The 20,210-nt window shown below is 47.4% G+C and overlaps 1 protein-coding gene across 6 annotated transcripts; it reads left to right on the forward strand.

The window, feature by feature from the left end:
• Window positions 1-2,607: 2,607 nt before the first annotated feature.
• LOC118510771 lies at window positions 2,608-10,558 on the forward strand. 6 transcript variants are annotated; one of them, XM_036053031.1, is made up of 2 exons: window positions 2,608-2,878; window positions 4,737-10,558. In XM_036053031.1, the coding sequence occupies exon 2, from the start codon at window positions 5,528-5,530 to the stop codon at window positions 7,139-7,141; it is 1,614 nt and encodes a 537-aa protein (XP_035908924.1). In that variant the 5' UTR covers window positions 2,608-2,878; window positions 4,737-5,527; the 3' UTR covers window positions 7,142-10,558. The 6 variants fall into 6 exon arrangements, with proteins under 6 accessions (XP_035908924.1, XP_035908925.1, XP_035908928.1 ...); XM_036053032.1 differs by having other exon boundaries at window positions 2,615-2,716; XM_036053035.1 differs by lacking the exon at window positions 2,608-2,878 and adding an exon at window positions 2,911-3,059.
• Window positions 10,559-20,210: the final 9,652 nt, after the last annotated feature.

Genomic DNA, 20,210 nt, shown 5'->3' on the forward strand with positions numbered 1-20,210 from the left:
AATAAATGAATAGAAGGAAAATGAGAAAACCCGGTCTAGCAAAAGCCCATCACCAATGCCCGTCTGCCATGGCATTGGGCGGGAGGGAGGGAGACCTTTTCGGGTTTTCTTAATGGTCGGTTTGCCATTTACGGGGGCCAAAAATACGTCTACGCGCGTACCCCACTACTGCTGGTCAATGTATAAATTGACGTAATTGACTGGAAAGGATCTCTCTCTCTCTCTCGTCCCATGTTTTCCTTGCGTCCTTCTTGCTGGACTCACCAGGTCTAGTAAAAATGTGTGTTTGTTTGTTGGATATTGCTCTTTTTCCGCCTCCACATGTTTTTCTTTTCCTTGCTGAAGGATTTCCAGTTTGTTCCAGTGTGAAGAAATAGAAAGAGATCCGTTAGCTAAAAATTGATGTTTCATCGATGCGATTGCAAAGACTTCGTAAAAGGACTTCGTCAAAAGGACCTCCAATCCATCTTGCGGCGCGTACCCGATCGGCTGTGAATCGTCCGTCGGTGAGTGGCTCGTAAACCATTTAAGGAAGCCCGTAATCATCCAGAGTCTGATGATTCCTGACCACGCCTGACCATCCAAGTCCAAGCCCTGGAGGGTCTTTGCGGGGTTCCTAAATCGATACTTCCTTCCTTTCGGTAATACCGGAACCCCCGAAGAACCGAAAGTAATGGGTGGGCAGATGGAAAAGCGGAAAACCGGGGGGAGGGGGGGGGGACCACCTCCACCTTCAAGCAATGTCCGGGATATCCGATTTAGTGCAGCGGGTAATGTCTATAATCAACGAAACGATCCGACCACGATGATGCGATTGCTGGTGCGCCCCGGCCATTGGCCATTTCTGGAGCCGAGTAATCCACCAGGTTCCTAGAGGTTCGATGAAAACTGCACCACCGGGCCCGGGCCTGTGTTTGGCTAATTTTATTTCTTCAGCAAACAGCAGTCCGTCTCGGAGGACTAAATTGTTGCAAACACGGGGCCGGCTCTATACGGTGGCGTTCCTTTTACACCGACAACGCAGGAGCATAAATTAATCAGAAAATCGATTCTGACTAACCTGAGTGCTGAGACTCCGGGAGTCCAGTCGTGGGGTGGGGTAAAAAAACCCAGGTACCTTCACTTCATCGACGTTGGAGGACACATTTTCCTGATCCCCTTTTTTTCGGGGGGCCATTTTCCTGCAAGACCCTATTTAGGGTTAGGCAATGGGTGGGCGAGGACCCAAGCGGCGGTGATTCGTTGCGAACGATAAAGACTTTAATTATTACGGCAAATAGTGGTAGTAGCGGGCAGTGAAGGATTTTGTCCAACGGGAGACACTCCGCTTTTCTGGTTGCGCCCGCGGGAAAATGGCCCGTCCTGCCCGGGCTCGTTTGTACTGGTTTCCGTGAGCTTAATTTTGGGTTACGTGAGGTAGCTTCCGGAACCCGGAAGTGGAACGTTTCTTTTATGGGTTTGCTGCGGTGGCTGGCGGCCCAATCAGTGACAAAATCAGCGCCCTCCGAGCACGTCACACTACTTCCCGGTAAGGGTAGTTGACGTGACGGCGAGAATCGACCAAGAATCTGTCAAGGATAAAATCGTTAAAACGATCAAGCGACACTTTGGGGCTTGTTTTTTTTTTAACGACAGAAGGAGTAAGCTGAGTTTGCTTGTTTGGGAAGATGAGGCCCAATCACGCATTTATAAGGTTCTCCAGACTTGGGACGAGGAACTTTACGCAACTCCGTACGCACGCGAGCAGTTTTATGGAGTCATTTTGATTATCTCACGCCAAAATATAATAAACACCTTCAAGAATTTGGAGTTTAGATCTTACTCCTTATGAAGTTGGTTAAGGCAGAGTCCGGATTCGGGGCGGAATTGATTCCTCGGAATGCTTCGGATGAGCCATGCTGATTACTCATTTGCTAAAGGCATAAATTACACCTGTGAGAAAAAAAACTTCTCTTATCGCTTTGCAAGACGAAAACTGTCCAAACCGAGCCTCAAGATAAGCTGGTGTTGCATCTCGATCGTGATGTTTCTTGATAAAAAAAACCTCGTCCGAACATGTTTTATGATCTTGAGTCTGTGGCGCTTTTCCCGTCGGGAAGAACAAAACCGCATCAAGAAATGATTCATCCAGCACGGCGATGTACAGGAAACGGCTTGCAAGCGAGCGAGACAGTTGACCAAGGGGTGCGAGTGTGAGGGAAAGCTTTTTTCCCATCTCACACACACACACATGCAGCCGTACACACATCGTTTGTTTCTTCGGGTTGTTTTCGGTACCGTTTCCTATCACGCACACCCATACAAAAACCGAGCGGCACACAATTTTTCATCAAACTTCCCGAATCGCGGAACGTCCGCTAGGAACGTTCCATAGTGAGAAGCACAAATTGAAACGGCACAGTGTGTAACTCACCTTATGAACATCTCACTTCGGCCGCTGCTCGATCGGCTTCGTGCACTGCTCGAACTGAGACGGCGATAGCGTGCGATGCCGTTCACCCGCACGCTAATCAACGTTCCGTGTTGGATCCGCGCGCACACACACGCTCACGCATCGAACCGACTTCGGCACCGTACGTAAAAATGTTTTCTTCGCACGGTTGCCGCACACCCACATGCTCACTTGCATTCGGAACGTCGCGCCGAACGGTTGTGCGTGCTGTTGTGTACTCGGGCCGTTTTTCACGCACGGGAAAACGAAAACAATAGCAGACAAGTGCGTTGCGGGGGGAGTGTGGGTGAAGGAAAAACACCCGACAACGAGCCGTGTCGCGTGAAGCAAAGTTCACCGATTTTTCGTGTCCGGTTCACCGGTCTATTGTGCAAGAGCCTGTTTTGGCCGCCGGCGGTGTGTTCTAAGCGAAAAGAAAAAAAAAACGTAAGTCCAGTGTGAATTGTTCGATAAATGATTTGTTGGTTAACGCGGTGATGTAAAGTGTGTGTGCGTGTGTGCGCGAGGGAAGCGAGAAAGAGAACAACAGGGAAGTGGTCGCAGAACTAGCGAAAGACACCACACATTCCCAGACGGTCGGACGGTTTTAAGTTTGGCCAGGGAAAAGGTACTGGTTTTGCAAGTTGTCCGTTGTCTGGTGTGATCTTGAAAACCGGGCCTTTCGATATCGACGACGGGACACACTCTCGCAGCGGTTACTTGGATTGTGTGTTTTTGTTGTTGGATGCTGCTGCTCGGTTGTTGCTTGGATGCCATCTTACATCGTATGATCAGCGGAATTTACATGCTCGTGCGTGCGTGCGTGCGTGCTAAGATCGCGATTAGACCGACCGCGTCGCGTCGTGATTTCCGAAAATGTGTGTGTAGCGCACTCAAAAAAAAATCAAAAAATTAATTCTTCTGTCAACAGAGTCTTGCAAGAAGTTTGTGAGTGAAGCAAACGAGTGAATAAAAAACGAGCGTGAGAAACATACACACACTCACAGGGAGAGTGTAAGTGGCCGCTGTGGGTCCGCCGTGGGTTGCGTGATAAATTGGATTTTGTTTTTCGGCTTTTCGCTTTTTCCCCTGTGTTGTGTATTTTTTCCTGATTCTGAGAAAGTGCGACAGGATCACAGCGTGTGTTAGTGTAAAAGGAGGTGTAAATGATTTATGCTGCTTATGTTACTAACCCAGCTGCTTTTAAAATCATACAAAACATAGCGAGAAACCCGAAATAGGAGGATCGCCGTAGGTGGATTAGAATAATTTACTTCAATCCGGCTTGAAATATCCGTACAACACCGGAGGTGAAAAAGAATGACACTCAAGCCAGCTTGAGCTTTGGGTGTTTTTTTTTTGTTGTAAAGTGTGCTGTGAGTGTGTGCCGTGTTACACTGGTGTGTTTTTATTTTCAAGTAGGAAAAGCGTACCAAAAAAGAGGCCTAAATTAAAACACACACTCGCACGCACGTACACACAAAGCGACCGTGCGTGAGTGAGCGACCGCCGATGAGCGTGTGCTAGAGTGAGAAGTGAGAGTAGCGGCGACGACTCACGTCTCGCAACAGAGGAGAGCAACGAAGGTAAAAGAAGAGGCAGAATGTTGTTAGTGCCCCGAAAAGAAGAATAATTGAGGAAGTGTGTGGCGGCCCGCGTACGTGTGCATATGTGTGGTATTCTTCTTTTGCTCTCTCTGTCTCTCTGTCTCCCCCGTGCTGCGTACGCGTATGTGTATGTATCTCTGTACGTGCGAGCGTGAATGAGAATTGTGTGTGTGTGTGTGTGCATCATCACACCAAACACCCTCACACATACACCCGCCTCGATGTTGTGTTGTTACCGGCACATTGTGCATTTAAGTTCTGTTCAATGCAAAGAGAAGAAAATAATTTGTAAAGCAGGCCGTGTGTAAAGTGCCGTGGAATAAAAGCCTAAAAGAAAATGGTCGAAAATATTTGAGTGTGTTTTACGTACGCATCGCTATCTCTCGCTCTCTCTCATACACACAGCCGGTGCGTTTGTTTGTTTGTGCTGCCTCACTTAACACTGGTGTATGTGCGCTTTATGTACGTGTGCTATAGTCGCGGGTTGAATTTGGTGTATGTGTGCTATGCAATGTACATAGCGGAAGGAAAAAGAATAGAATTACACAATGCACACATGCACGGTGTGTTTGTGTGCGCCCTTCCATGTGTAGTGAAACATGTGTCCGTGCGTATGTGTATATATCGTGCGTGAAGCGCGTGAGTGTATTAAGCAGTTTTTTTTTAATCACTATTGTTTCTTCTCGGTCCCTTTTTAGTATGAATATATATGTGCGTGTGCCGTATTGTTGGTGAAATAAAGGAAGCAAGATTAAAATTGGCAAAAGTGCGAATGCCATAGTGGTGGCGGAAGTGAAGAAATAAAATACAACCAATCGGCAGCAAGAAAAAAAGGAGAAAAACTCGCGTCGAACGAAAATTCAATTTATCGTTCCTGCCGGCGCTTGTTTTATTTGTGTGAAGAATGTCGGCTTGATTTGGTGGTGTGACGAGCATTATTTTTTCCTGCCTGCTGTTTCTTCTCTTGTGTGGCGCCTCTGTGCGTGCGTGCGTGTGTGAGAAACAACGGAAAGCACTCAGCATAAATCTCACGTCGGTGGTGTGCTATGACGACGGCGGCCTTGTACGGATGATACGATAAACATATGCAATCTGTGCCGCCTTCCGCCAAAAAAACACACACAAACACAACCAATCGTCCTCATCAAATTGTGTGGTGTGTTTGGTTTCTTGACGGGAAAGCGGGAATAAAACAGCGGAACCCGCTTGACATTTTTGGGATACTACTGCGTGACAGTTTTGGTGAATTAGTGTGTGGCTGTGTGCAGAATGCTAACCGCAATGGATGATTGTGTGCCGCGATTGCTACACTGCTGTTCCGGTTGATAAGCAAGCAAGCAAACACCGTCAGACGATGACAGCTGTCATCGGTTAAGCTAGTGATCGTTGATCGTGTGTTTGATCGCGCCGGAGACAAACGTAGAAGAGTGAACATTTGGGGAAATAGAAAAAAAAAAGGTGTGGCGTGCTGTTGTGATATGCAGACAGCATGAAAACCCGGCACCATTATCATCACAGTAGGAAAAGTGACAGCGACAACGGTTGCTATAGTAGCAGCAGCAGCAGTATGGCTTTGACAGTAGCAGACACAGATGCCATCGATCGGCGACGATGTAGAAGTAGTGCGTCAATAGTAGCGTCGTCGACGACCACCACCACAACAGTAGCAACAACAAATGGCCGCAACCATCATCGACGGTGGCAGAGGCGAACGACGACAGTCCACAGCAACAGTAGCAGTACCGGTGGCTGGCGAAGAAGGAGCAGTAGAGCACTGGAGCTGGACAGTGAAGCACCCCGAGAGGATGACAGTAACACACTCACCACCAAGCGCCGTCGGTACAGAAATGTAAACGCCCGGTTAAGATGTTGCCTGCCCGGGCTCGGTACGAGCCCTGCCCTGACGATCGCTCTCGTGATTGCGCTGCAGCTGGTCGCACTGCAACCGACCGTGCTGCACTGTGCCAAAACGTTCTACATGCACTGGAACACGACGAACAGCATCTTCCGGATCGACAACACCGACCACATCATCGACGTGAACAAGGGCAACTCGCAGTTCGAGTACGATCAGGTGCATATCATCTGCCCGGTGTACGAGCCGGGCACGTTCGACAACGAGACGGAAAAGTACATCATCTACAACGTGTCGAAGGTGGAGTACGAGACGTGTCGCATCACGAACCATGATCCGCGGATCATCGCAATCTGCGACAAACCGAACAAGCTGATGTTCTTCACCATCACGTTCCGGCCGTTCACGCCACAGCCGGGCGGTCTCGAGTTCCTACCGGGCAACGATTACTACTTCATCTCGACCTCGTCCAAAGATGATCTGCATCGGCGGATAGGCGGTCGCTGTACCACCGACAACATGAAGGTCGTCTTCAAGGTGTGCTGTGCGGATGACCAGCAGCAGCAGCAGCACCATGGCCACCTGCCATCCAATGGGACGGTCATTGGTGGCGGTGGTGGTGGCAGCAGCCACTCGCACGATGGTTCCAGCAGTGGCGGTGTGTCGATCAACACCAACAACACCATCTCGATCGATGCGTTCGATCCGAACTCGCGGTTGCTGCCACCGGCCATCAACACCAGCCAGGGTAACATCGTGCAGAACACCGTCAACTGGCCGGTGTGGAACGATGGCCAGCAGCACCAGCAGCCACCGCATCTACCACCGCACGTACGTCCACCGCCAGCAACGCCTGCCATCATCGGAGTGAACGGGCGACACAACCACCACTACACTGCGTCCCCGCCCCGGACGTCCATCAACAGCGGGACGGGGATGGGATCGGGCGGGTCCGGCGGTCTGTACGGTAACGGTAACCTTAATAACCATAACTACAACATAAACAGTCCACCGTCCAATGTGCATCCGGGCCAGAGCAAACCGACCAAGAAGACGAAAGAGTACGACAAGCACCCGAACGAGGTGGTGAAGAACGAGGAGCTGACGTACAACAATGGTGCGGTTGCACCGACCTGTGCGACGACCCGATCGGTAGGGTTGTTGCTGGTGGCCATTTCGCTAGTGGTCTTCGGATGGAGGACGTCCATCCCGAGCAGTAGCTTCGGCAGTTGGTTGACGGCGAGCTGAGGATTGTTGGTGGAAGAAGTGGAAGAAGATTCTGGTAGAGGGTGGCATAATGCAGGTGGAGGAGGTCACGCAGGCGATGTACCACCACCACCACCACCACCACCATCACCGCCACCGCCACTGTCCGCCGAAGGTCCTGTCACGTCATCCCTTTCGCCGCTGCTGTAGTGTGTGAGAGTCCTTTCCCAATCTCCCCAACACAACACCCTCTGAAATCCCCGATGTGAAGAAGGAAGCTGATGATGCTCTGTTCTGGGTCTCGGTCGATGCAGAGGCTGTTCGTGATCGTGAGCGGTAGTGTGATGGCAGAATGACGTTCCGCAGGGTGTAGTCCCCTCACGTACTCTCTGCCACGTCTATCCCTGAAGAGGTGGCATATGTAGATAGGTTCTGGGGTTTTTTTTTTGGGGAGGAAAAAGAAACGGACTACGTATGTCTACGCGCGTACGTAACATCCCGTTCATTATAGTCACACGAGAAGAACGAAATCCTTAATATAAAAACCCTCGCCCCCCCCATTAGGAGAGCTAGCAATGACTCGCGTCACACTCGGCGGTGTTTTAAGTAGATGCACGCGGTGTTTCTTTTCTTATTTAGCGGAAAAAAGGATGCGTGTCCGTGTACGTGTGTGTATGTGTGTGTGTGTGAGAGAGAGCGAATCCTTTTACAGGATTGGCGGTTCCCTTACATCCCCCAGCTCCGCAACCCTAAATCCAACCCCATCCCCTTTAGAACCACACCAACCATATGTAGTCGTGTAGTAGAGCAGAGTGATATTAATTTAAAGTAAAGGAAACAAAACGAACAAAACAAAAACGTGCGAGTCAGAGCGGAAGAGAAATAATTGGAAAACGCGAAGAAGAAGAAGAAGAAGCAAAAAGAAAAATCGTTATTTTAACAAGCGAAACTAAGTAGGAAAAAGTATGAAAATTGGAATCCCTGTATAGAAAACGAATTTCGGAAAAACATGAAAACAAAAACTGAAAACAAAATCCCACTGTGTCACTGTTAATTCGACCCTCTCAATTCGGCCCAATTCGGTAAAGAAGGTTTAACCTAATTGATGATGAGGATAATAATAATGGTAGTAGACTAACAAATACATCACCTTAAGTGAGCCTAGCAAAAGACAGAACTCAAGAGAGGAAAATAAGCTGGAAGGGAAGAAGCATTTGTTCGCCATATAATTTCCTTCCTTTCTCCGCTCCAAGGTGCTTAAAGGGGGGAAACCACAGGAAAAAAGGTGGTGATGAGATGTGGAAAATCATTATCAAGATTCATACAATTTGTACAACTGTGATTTAGTGTTTCCCTAGCGCTCTCACGCAGAATGGGGGTAATTATTGCAAGGCACACGTTTCCTCCAGTCACCTTGGTCGACTACTAAACACTAGCTGTCAGTAGTGCTTGGCTTTTAAGAACCTTAGCACCAAGGTTGTTATTGTTGAGGTGTGTGCAAGCGTCTCCTAAAAATCTGTGATCAGGGAATTTATCTTGGATAGCCATAAGTATACTAAATCTTCGAACATTTTTTTTTCTTTATTAAAACTTTGATAAATTATTACGTTCATTCTACGGCAATGCCAATTTTTATTCTATCAATGCGTTGATAGCTGGTCCTTATCTATATTTCGATATTCAGAGCCATTTGTGGGGAGCCCATTGGTTCTAAGTGGGCTTCACATTGTATTCACCAAGGTAAATAGATGTCTGGGTCCTATTTTGCTGGTGAAGTAAATTCTTCTTGATGGCTTATAAAATAAGTTTAACTGACCAAAAACACTTCGAAATAAAACACCCCCAGCAATATTGTTTTACAAGGAAACAAAGCAGTTAAATCTATATTTATTGTTCAAACAACCTCACCACCTTAAAGCCTGGAGCGCCTTTAAGCACCTTGGCAGGGTTGCGTTAATCCCCCATTCAAGTCATTCCTCGATCCACCCTCCCGTAAAGCGAAGCGTTCGCGAGATGAAACAACATGACAGCATATATACATATATAGCATATACATTGAAAGACTGACCAATATTTCCAAGCCCACTCCCACTCATCGCATCCACAACCCCATTGAAATAATATATAAATGTATTTGTGCATCCACCCAAGTGCATCACAGTGTTAACCTTAACTTTAAATGTGCATTTTATCATCACCCATGACACCACCCCCACCAACCCCCCCGGCCCCCCCACCATTTGCTGCTACTGGTGTGTAATTTAAAACTTATATATAAAGCTTATGGCAAGTGCATCCGCGGGGAGGAGAGGGTGGCTGCGAGAACGATATTAGTGTGTGTGTGTGCTGCACGCACGATGTATTTTCGCTTTAAGTTATTTTATTTTCCCCTCCAATTTAACTAAACATCCCCCTAAATAACGGTCATCTAACCAATCAAATAGTCAAACACCGTCAGGGTACATGAGAGTGTCCTTGAATATCCGCAATAGTGTAATATTGGTACTTTAACTTTCTTTTTGGGACGAATGCTAACACGAACCCAACGGTTTACTTTTTTCGCCTCATTCGTACTTGTTTCTTACTACTCTAATCAGTGTTTTGAACGAAAGGTGGGCAACTGCCTGGGAAGCCATGTTCTCTGCCTTCTGTACCACTAACACACACATTCTGTCAAACCTATTTCGATGGAAATCTTTGCGTGTTGCGGACGAATTTGGGAGTCGAATCGTTATTAGTAGTTCCGTTGTGTGCCGGCACAATACTTCACTACGCGCGTGTGTGTGTGTGTGTGTCTGCATAAATGTCACCCGTCACAGCACCCTTGCTTGCGACAGCATAAGTGATTGTAATGTGACAAGAAACAGCAAGTTGATAAAAAAATGGAAAAATAAGGAAAAACTAGGATCGAAAAGGGGGAAACAAATTTGGAAAGAAAAACGAGGAACGCGTTGTGTATAAATAGTGTCGTAAATTTAGCGAGAAAAAGAAAGAGAGAGAGAGAGAGTGCAGAACCAGAATAGACCGTGAGAAATGTGTAAAGGAAAGCAAATGTAAAAATGGAGCGAAAACAAACGAGGAGGAGCAGGCAGGCAAGTTATTTCGGATGGTGGTCTGAAGAGTGGCCCCGTATTTTCGAAACATTAAGTTAAACAATACCGCTAATTTAATATTGTCGAGTTTTATAATTATTAGCCCCGTCAGCCAGCCCCTGCGGCTGTGTGTTGTCTGGTCGGGTGGAGTTTTCCTCTTCGACGGTTTTCCTATTTGTCGGTTACCCAACGACAACCCGAGGAAGAATCGACAAAGTGGGGGGTGGGGGGTCAAAAAAGCGATGGAGGCGCGAACTAGCCCCCACCCCCCCCCACACTCTGTGTCTGTGTCTCCTGTGTCCTTGAGTTAATGTTTATTTTTTTGTAAATATAGTGCATATTTTCGCAAAAAACTATCAAACACAAACTGAGCAGTCTTTCGTCTTTCTTTTTCCCCTGAATTCTGACGGTTAACTTCCTTTAAAGAAATGTGTTTTTTCCGATATATTAAAAGCATAAAAGTAGGAGGACATACGATTCGATTTGAGCCTTCTCGTACTCCGGGGAAACCCGTTCCCTACCCGAAACTGGCCGGAAAGTCCGGAAACTGTTCGCCAGAAGTCAAATTTTTCGAGTGTCAAGTGTGGGAAGAATGTCTAGGAAAATTCAAAATGAAGTAAGTGGCCCTGGCTTGTGTCTTGTCCTGCTTGTCCGCCTTTCGCTCCGCTACCAGTCCCGCAAGGAAAGAAGATGTGTTGTGTCTCGCCTGTCAACGAAAATTGACGCCCAATTGATGGAGATGCGGAGTGCGCTCCCACACTGGCTGATGGCTGTTGTTCAGTTTCAAGTTTTTTCGCCCATCTCCCATCGAAGAGATGCACCGAAGCCCGAAGACAACGGTGGAAAAAAACTCTCTAAAGCAGAAAGGTAGGTGACAGCTATCGTTAATGGTTTGCGTCTTCTCGTTGGCGTTTTGTTGTTTTGTTTGCTGATTTATTTTTCCTCTTCACGGTTGATAAGGTCACGGGGATGTCGTGGTTGTCGTTTTTCCTTTTTGGGGGCTCAATCGGAAATTTTCGTGGAAATGTCTTTCGCCAACTTAATATATACACTGTTGTGGCTCTTCGCTTCAACTTAACCTGATAAGACCGCCAGATTGCGCCGAAAGGTGTGACGCGCGTGTGCACAATATCGCGCGGCGACGAAAGACGACTCGCCTCCCCGGGTTAGAAGACATTGCCGGGCTGAAATATTCCACCCACACGCACGCACAGGCGGGTAGATGCCGAAGCATGGTTTTTATGTACGGCTAATGACAAAATAAGAGCTCCATGATTCTTCTTTTATTGGGTTTTGGGAGCTGCGGTTGGGCAACAAATTGCTGTAACCAGCCAGCCAGCCCGCGAGAGTCCTAGAGGCACATTATCGTTCGCCTATTGTGCGTGGCTTTTTGTCCTGACGTCGGTCGTCGTTTGTTTGGGAAGGTTAAAATAACGACAACGCTCAGAGGAGGAACGAGCAGAAGTGAAGTGATAAAGGTAAAAGAATTACTCTCGTCCTACCACCCGCGTTAGAAAGCCATCGGATGTCAGAAAGATGGTGTTGAGGTATGAATATTTTAAGAGATCTTCCTGCTACCACAGTTCAACCGCGATGATCTCGGCGCTTGGTGCAATTTTGCCCTTCGGAATGATGTTCGATTTCTACCATGCGTGCGTCTGCGTTGTATCACTTCCAATTCCCCAAGAACCTCCGAGAGATGTTGATGGAGGACGGGGAGGGGGGGGGGGGTAAATGGTTCACATGGCACCCATTTGGCCTTGGAGGTTAGCTTCCTTGCTTACGCGCGCAGAGAAACCGAAAAAAGAAAAACGAAATAAGACACAACAAACATACGATAAGGATAAGCGAATTCTTTTTGGTTGTTGTTATTCCCGCTCCTTTCCCGGTGGGCTCCAACTCCCACGTCTCTCTCTCTCTGTCTGTCTCGGTGATGATCTGTCTATTTCGGAGTACGAGCCCCGAATTCTTGGAAGTAAAGATGAAAATGCCACCAGCGAGCAGGGCAGCAATGTTGCCCCGGTTGCCACGTGGTTGCTTACCGGAATTTGCGGAAGGTTTTTTTTTGGGTGTGTGTATGTGCCTCTTGATGCATGATGCTTCACCGAAATTGGCATTCCAATAAGTGCTTTGGGTGATTTTGGGTGGTGCGGTGCGAATGCTTAACGAAATCACTTTTCCAATACGCAACACGCATAATATGGTGTAATCTGGGTGATTTTAATTTGTTTATTTTTTCGCTGGTGGGATCAATTTTAGATACGCTATTGTGAGCCGTTTTGTCATGTGAGGGATATAGCAAGAGAAGCTTCTTGTATCTACATTTTAAGGCGAATTAATGAATTATCGCTTTACACTTTCACAATAAAAAAAACTATATAAGGTGGGATACGTCTGGTGGGATCAATTTCAGGTAGTGTGTTGTGAGCTGTAAAGCGTACATTCTGATTTTTTTGTTAGGTGGGATAAATTCTGCGTAAAGGACTACGAGCCTTTTTATTGGAGCCTTTTTCATTGGAAAATTTTTGTTTAAAATTTGTTTATGCTTCTATTAAATCTAAATTATTTTTTAGATAATCATAAATTACAGTCACCTAGCCATAAAGACACATGATTTTATAAGCGACGATTTTGGGTGGGACCTGCTTAGCATAATGTATTATGAGCTGTTTTGTAGAAAAGGCTTCGAATCAAGCATCGGTTTCATTCAAGTTCAAGCTTTTGGTGGGAATTAATTGGAATTTTTAAGCGTGTATCAGATAAATTCGCTTTTTAGCTTGAAATTTAAAAGGAGAATGATTTATTTGGTGCGAACATCCCGGCATAGTGTATTATGAGCTTTTCCTACAGAATTAACTGCTTAAAAATTTTATTATTCGCAAAAAAATTCGCTAATCGGTGGGACTAACTTTGCATCTCATACTTTGAGCTCCAGTACGAGGATCTTTATCTAAAAACCTTTGGATTGAATCATTTCTTGACATTAACAAAAAAAAAAAAAAACGCATAAAACACAGTTCTACATCTAAGTTTTGGTTTCTTTTTTTTCCTGTGCCTTGAACAGCCTTGAAACGAAAAAAAAAAACCCAGAATCAAAAAAGAGGAGAGCTTCAAAAAAACAGTTCTGGTATATTGGTAAAGCGGAAAGGATAAATCTAGCTCAACATGAATTAGGCGCAAGGGAGGTTGGTTGCTCGGGGAAACCGGTAGGATGTGAAGACGACGCCACAGGAAATGGGAAAATGTCAGCAAAAGTGACAACGGTACACACGGCGACGATGTTTGTGCCTCCGCCCGCGTGCGTGTTTAGTATGTGTGTGTGTGTGCATTAGGCCCTGGAAAAGCGGCAATGATGGAAGGGGTGGTGGCACGAGAGAAAAAGAAGAGGAAAACCTCAACCAGGGCATCGGTTTTCTTTCGTTTTACGCGTCAAGGCTTTCGCCTTCCAGTGATGAAGCTTTCCTGGTGGTCGGAAGGACGACGAGGGGGCAACTGGATGGGGAGGTAGGTGGTTTCGGTGGGAGCAAACAAGGAAAACATAATTTCTTTCCCTAACTCTGCTTTTTCTTCTTCATGTAACTTGCCTCCGTGTGTGTGTGCGCGCGCTCCATGCCCAAAGAATCCTTCAGCTTTTACACCTAACTCGCCTTGGAGGCTGCGAAAGGTGCGCCATTGGAGGAGGATTGAGGCCGTGTGTGATTATCGGAAAATGCGCTTTCAGTTGCCATGTGTGTGTGTGCATGTGTATGTGTGCCTTTTCTTCTCCTACACCACCGGGCGGATATGCGGGACACATTCCAGCCGATCCCGACCGAAGAAAGAGCGCGCGCCAGGCTCCGAACGGACACAAAAACCTTCAGCCGACCGGCGACGGCGGAAATTACGTGATAACGAAAACTCTCCCCCACACCTCCCACACCATCACCCCGTCGTGTCAGTGCGCTTTCCATGAAAACGGGAAAATCCTGTGCACCTTCTCTGTCGCTCGCGCCAGCATTCCATGTCCTGTATGTATGTGGCACACATGAACACATGCCTAGACTTCCTTCCCTTTTTGGGGTGGTGCGAAGGGGTAGGAAAATCGGGCTTTTTCCAACCAGCAGCAGCAAGCCTATTCCTCGGGTTTGGAAAACAGGCACACACAACTGCAACCTGGGCCGCGCGCCAGCCTACCATAAAGCCTAAATGGTGCATCCATGCGTGCGCGTGCCTGGATGCATGTTCGTGTGTGCGAGAGGGAAGAGGATTTGGGTGGGTGGGTGGGATGGTTGTGTGCACCCGGGGAAGGTGTTTTTCCGCGCGCCCGTGTGTGTGTGTGTGCTTTGGGAAGAGTAGACTGGAGGTAGTAGGCGCAAAGTGGAAAAACGATGAGCGAGTTTTCCGCCGCCCTGCGGCTACTTGGCTTCTCAAACCGTTTGCTCTTGCAGTTTTGGATTTTGTGCAGTGCAAGTTTTCCCCAAAAGCAAGCGTTGTTAGGCAGTGCAAGAGTGAGTGAGAACGCGAGCATGAACGAGCGAAAAGGTGAGAAATCGTAAAAAGCAAATCATAGCAAGCCGGCACAACACACACACACATTCCACCTTCCTGTTTCGAGTAAGCGTGGAAAACAGAGCAATGGAGAGAGAGAGAGATACAGAAACGTGGGAGCATAATTTGTGTGTGAGAGAGAAAACGAGAAGGAGCGAAGGTTGTTTTCCACCGAGGAAAATCAAACACCAGCAGCAGCAGTAGCAAATGGCTGGCCGTGTGCTCGATGAGACAGTCTTCACTTCTAACTCGGTCTTCTCGTTTTGATGCAGTTGCAATCGCTTAGTGATGTGCGGCTCTGCAGTATGTGGTGCATCTGCAGTGCAAAAAGGCAAAACACGTCAGGGGGGAGAAAAAAACGGCATTTTCGTTGGTGCTGGTAATTTACATGGCTAAAGTTATCCCCCCATTTTTTGTCGGTTGGTGTCTGTCTCTGTGTTGTTGCTCTGCTGTGTTGCTTGGTCGCGCGCTCTACCATTCCCTTGATGATGCCGACGTTGTCTGGTTCTTAGGGCTCGTGTGCGATATTTTTCCAACATAAAACAAAAAGCGTGGAGCTAGTCCTCGGAACGCAGCTCCCGGCACGCGGAGTAGCAGAGGGACCGTTGGAATGCAAATCGAGTAGACACGCATTTCGTACCTCGAATTTGAACTCTGCAAGACACACCCGGGGAAGAATACGCTGAAAGAGACGATAAAGCGTGGCAGGATCGCCGCCGTCGGAAATGTCACCAAGAGTTGCAAGGAGGAGATGGGACGACGACGTTGCAACGGATGTCGGAAAACTCAGTCAAGCTTGAGTCGCAAGATAACGTATACGTGCCACCTCCCGTCCTACTGGACTCTCGCGCGGGTTGGCAATAATGTCTCACTCTGTGTGTGTCCTGGGTTTTCTAGCAGCAGCAGCAGCAGTATTCAAATGGCTTGTCACTGATGCGCTTTCAACGTTTTCTGCCTCCTTACTCTAACGCGCGAGACATTAACAAAAAGGATTGTTCCTGGTGGAGCATGGAAGTTTTTCCTTTTCCTGGGTAAGCCGTTGAAAATCGAATCAATTCTTGCCTGTTTTTTTTTGCTCCTCGGGCGAATATCCTTAAAGGATATGTCCTTCTGTCACACAACCTGCACATCCCTAACCACAGCACGGGGCAAGAAAGTTGGACGTGGTTTATCTTGGTTCTTTGGTGGAGTTGTTTTTCGCTCCCTCGTTCTCTTTTCTCCTGTGCACGGATTTACTGGGTTAAGTAAATTGACTTTTGAGTCTCTTGTGTCTTGCGTTTGCGCTGGGTGTGCTTCCAATATTCAGGTCATTCGGGAGTCTCTATCCAGAAGGATCCGGAAGGAACAAAAAAAAAACCCAACATCTCCCAGTGTGTGGTAGAAGCAGTGGTGATGTTTGTTCCTGTCTTGTAAGGAGACGTTTGATAGACGGGCGAAGAGGAAGATATCAATGCAGACATACAAAAGATGAAAGGACATAAGGTGTTCTTTACTTGATTAACGTAATGCACCAAGAACCGACAAAAAATGTAAAAATATTGGAGAACAAACAAGTGTCCGGAATTCTAGCCATAGATCTTTCGTCCAATGTTTCCTGCCTTGCTTGCTGTAAATCAAATCAGACCCATATGGTGACTATCTCTCCCATCCCCCTTGCGTTTCATTTACTTGTCATGAAGAAGCAAAAAATGTAAATGAATTCGATAACTACTGCAGATGTGTTTCCAACGGGCAGGACTGACTCTACTACCGGGCCAACACCCATCATCCGTTCGTTGAAGTCTCTCCAACGCTCGGCCCTGCATCCGTATTGGAAACATTTTATTTGCCGTCGGTCGCCCAGGAGATGAATATTCAAATTAGTTATTTTCGATATTGCATTTGCTCGCTTTTGCACAGCGACAACCAAACCTCTCTCGCCACCGGAATTGGGAAGATCTCGGTATAGTGGGTATCATTTTCCCGTGGAACCTCATTACGCCAGGCGACAAATGTTTGGCTGCTGCTGCTGCTGCTGCTGCTGCAGTGCCATATTTTCATGCTGTCTGCGCACTAATTTTTTCTAACCCCTCACTCCCCCTTTCAGACCGGGTTTTCCCAGTGAGAAATTCAATTTCTTGCTCTGGTCGGATCGGGCCTAGATGGAGCAATCGAGATGAATTCCCACAAAAAGTAATTTTGTGGCTTGTTTTTTGTTGCCTCTTCTCTGCCGCTTTTATTGCACCAAGTCTTCCGAAGTGGATGGACCGGGTGTGCTGCGCTGCTGATGAATTGATTGCATGTCCACCGTCACCAGCACCGGTAGAAATGGCCCTCCTCCGGTCGCTTAAACGGTGGTTTATGTTTGTACTTTTTATTTTCGAGCTATAAACGATCGTTCTTTGGATGACTTTGAGGACGGGATGGCTGTTTGTTTGTTTTTTTTTAGAGCCTGGCCACTAATCTTCCTCGTCTGTTTTCCACCTGACTAACAACGAGAATAGAAAAAGCGGCCCCGAGAACCCTTTTTTTTTGTTCCTCACAAGGAAATTGACGTGTTAAAATCGTGTCTCTTATGGTGGCTGTTTAAAGAACCATTTAGCGTCCTGCGTTGTGTGGACAACAACAAAACCTGCTTGTAGCGATGCGAACTTAACACGTACGTGTGATGAATTCCAAATGAATGCTACCCACACCAAACCGCAAGCCGGTAGCAGCAGCAGCAGCGGCAAGGAGGTTCGGAACTATCAGCACCAATAATACACCACAACCCGGGGTGATTGGCTCGAGTATCGGTTTCCAGCCCGTTTCGGTTGAGGAGATGTCCAATATCTGTGTGTTTTTCAGTCCGTTTTTTGTTGCTCCTGTGACACACCCGACATCACCTTCCGAGTCTTTCGGGGTCTGGGTCTTGGCGTGCTGCGGTTGTATGCATTAAGGATTCAACTGGAGCTTCCCTTTACCAGCGTCCGAAGGAAAAGAAGCAGCCTAACAAACAGAGTCCGGAGGGTGATACTAAACCAACAATCCGCTCTGGACACACAGCAGGAGACTGTACCTGCCAGGATCTTCTTCAAAACAATCTTTATCTTGGGCAGATGGAGCAAAGACGTCCGTCTCCCCGACATCTTCTGTTGGGCGCATTTACATATTGTATTGTCATTTCGTTTTCCGGTTCAATTTTCCTGTCTGCAGTCACGGCAGCACTTGGAAAAGTGCATTTCCCTTTGTTCGTTCGACGGTTGACAGTAACTCGGACAGCTTTGTTCCATTTTCCGGTGGTGTTCTGGTGTTCTCAAGGAAATAGCTCACAGTTCCACTGTCTCGTAACCTTTGTAAGGATCCAGCTACACTACAAAATCATCCTAGAGATCATCCAGTTAAAAGGCATCCGACGGCATGACAAATCACGTTTCTTTTCCTAGGCGGCCGAACGATTTGCGAGCCTTGCGCGCCTTTGGAATAATTAATGAATGGCCACTGCAACCGACCAGTGGTTCGGCTTTTTTTTTCCACCGGCTACTGCTTCGGTCGGTTGTTGTTTTGTCGGTTGATTTGACACACTGGACGTGATAAGCTTAGGTAACACAGAGAGGAGAGCAAAAAAAAGCTCTAGAATAACAGTTCCCGGAAAGGGGAGTCCTCAATATCTGGACATCTTCTAACGGGGTTTGACCGTGCTCTAGATGATACAGGGATAAACAAACAAGCAACAAAATGTGGTCGCTTGATGTTAGAATTTAAAGTTCCCGAAAATTAGAAGGTTTTACATATTAATCGGTCCCAATTTTCAACCCCTTTTCTCTCACGCGCATTGAGCCGAAAGCAACGGGCAGTTAGTTGATTTTGGGGGAACAGATAATCGTTCCCTTCGGCTTCCCCTGGGAATGTCGGTAAACATAGTTTTGGGTTGGTGCGTTATTTGCATAATAAGCCCGGTGCCAGGCTCCGGGGGCACAGTGGAAGTAGTTGCACAATGATTGACACTTCACGTCTGGGTATGTCTTCATCCCCCGGACGCTCTGCTCTGGACATGGGTGCGCGCGCGCGCCTGCCCGTCATGCTAATCATGATTTGTTTGTTTTATTTTCATTAGCCACTTTAGACCACTCAACCCCTTTAACGCTAAACAGAAGAAAAAAAGGCAAGACAATTTTCTAGCAAACACCGCCACCATTCTTCATCTTGCACGGGTGCAATTAATGTCATGTCACTATTTTTAATCGCTGTCATTGTTTTCCGCACATCTGACTGGCTAACTAGGTGTTGCTTCAGAAGAGGCCTCAAAACCCCCGGACGGACCAACAATTGGAAGAAATTCAATTCATGCAGCGGGTGTCCAGGGAAGCTTCTTTCGTGGTGAGGCTTTTAGGCGCTGCACGCGAAGTACAGCGAAACAAGGTCGTGTTTGCTTCCGTGACTTCACTCCCTCTGTCTATCTGTCTGTCTGTCTGTGTGTAGGTTAATGGACAGTGTATTAAAAAGGCAAACAGAAGTGACCCTCTGGTTCGGTGGATAGACCCCCGTTCTGCCCCGGATAGACATCACGACAAGACTTTGTCTGCAGAGTATAGTGTCTCCGGACATGTTTGGAGGAGTCATGTAAATATCGGCCTCCTTCCTCTTGAAACAAAGCGTACTGCAAACACTTACGCCGACCGGTTACTTTGCCCCGGTATGGTCCCGGTATGCCCGCTGTCCGGTATGGTCCACCTTTCTCCACCTAGTGAAGAGACTCCCATCGCATCATCCTTCTTGGTGTTGGTGTTTGTCGGAGGGTTTTTTTTTATTTTGGAAAATGCTCCTCTTCTCAAGACGACGCAAGACGAGGGGAGAATCGGAGGGCAAAACCCCGGGGGTTGCCTTTTTTTCTTCATTCATTCTTTCTACCCTCCCCATTCTGGGTCTCCACAGTTTCTGTGCCTAAAAGAGAGATAGGAAGCTAGAGTGAATATCCAGCAGCGGCTGCATCATCTCTCCACGAGCTATACGTATATGGGAGCAGCCACATAAAATCGGCAGCAGAGGGATGATGTTGCCAGCGGGTTCGGTTGGTGCGTATGCTGTTGTGTGCGTGTGTTCCTCGTGGAGCAGCGAAACAAGCAAGAACAACATAAAGAGAGAGAGAGAGAGAGAGAGAGAGAAGATAAAAAAACCGGTTGAGACATACAGCGATGAACGCGAGAAACGATGAGGCCTCAACAAATCGATCGTCGCGACGTCGATGGCGCTGCATGTAGGGAGAAGTCTGAGTTCTTGGTGCCTCCCTCTGGTGTGGTCACTTTTCGACAGCAAAAGGGTTTCAGGCTTACGTCGGTTCGTCGGCAGGCTGGGAGAATGGAGAAGGATGCCTGGGTGTGGACGTTGGAGGGGGCAGATTTTGGGGCTTTGGTGATCCACACTGACGCCTCGGACAGGAGGAAGGCTTCGGTGTGTAACACAGACATAAATTAAGTGGTGCTATGTTGTGTGGCGTGCTCCGTCTTCTGGCTCGACCCTGCTCGCAACATAAA

The sequence above is a fragment of the Anopheles stephensi genome, chromosome 3, assembly GCF_013141755.1.
Source record: "Anopheles stephensi strain Indian chromosome 3, UCI_ANSTEP_V1.0, whole genome shotgun sequence".
Lineage (NCBI taxonomy): Eukaryota > Metazoa > Arthropoda > Insecta > Diptera > Culicidae > Anopheles > Anopheles stephensi.

Coding starts and splice junctions, on each gene's coding strand:
- LOC118510771 (XM_036053031.1), top strand. CDS start 5,528: ATGAAAACCCGGCACCATTATCATCACAGTAGGAAAAGTGACAGCGAC.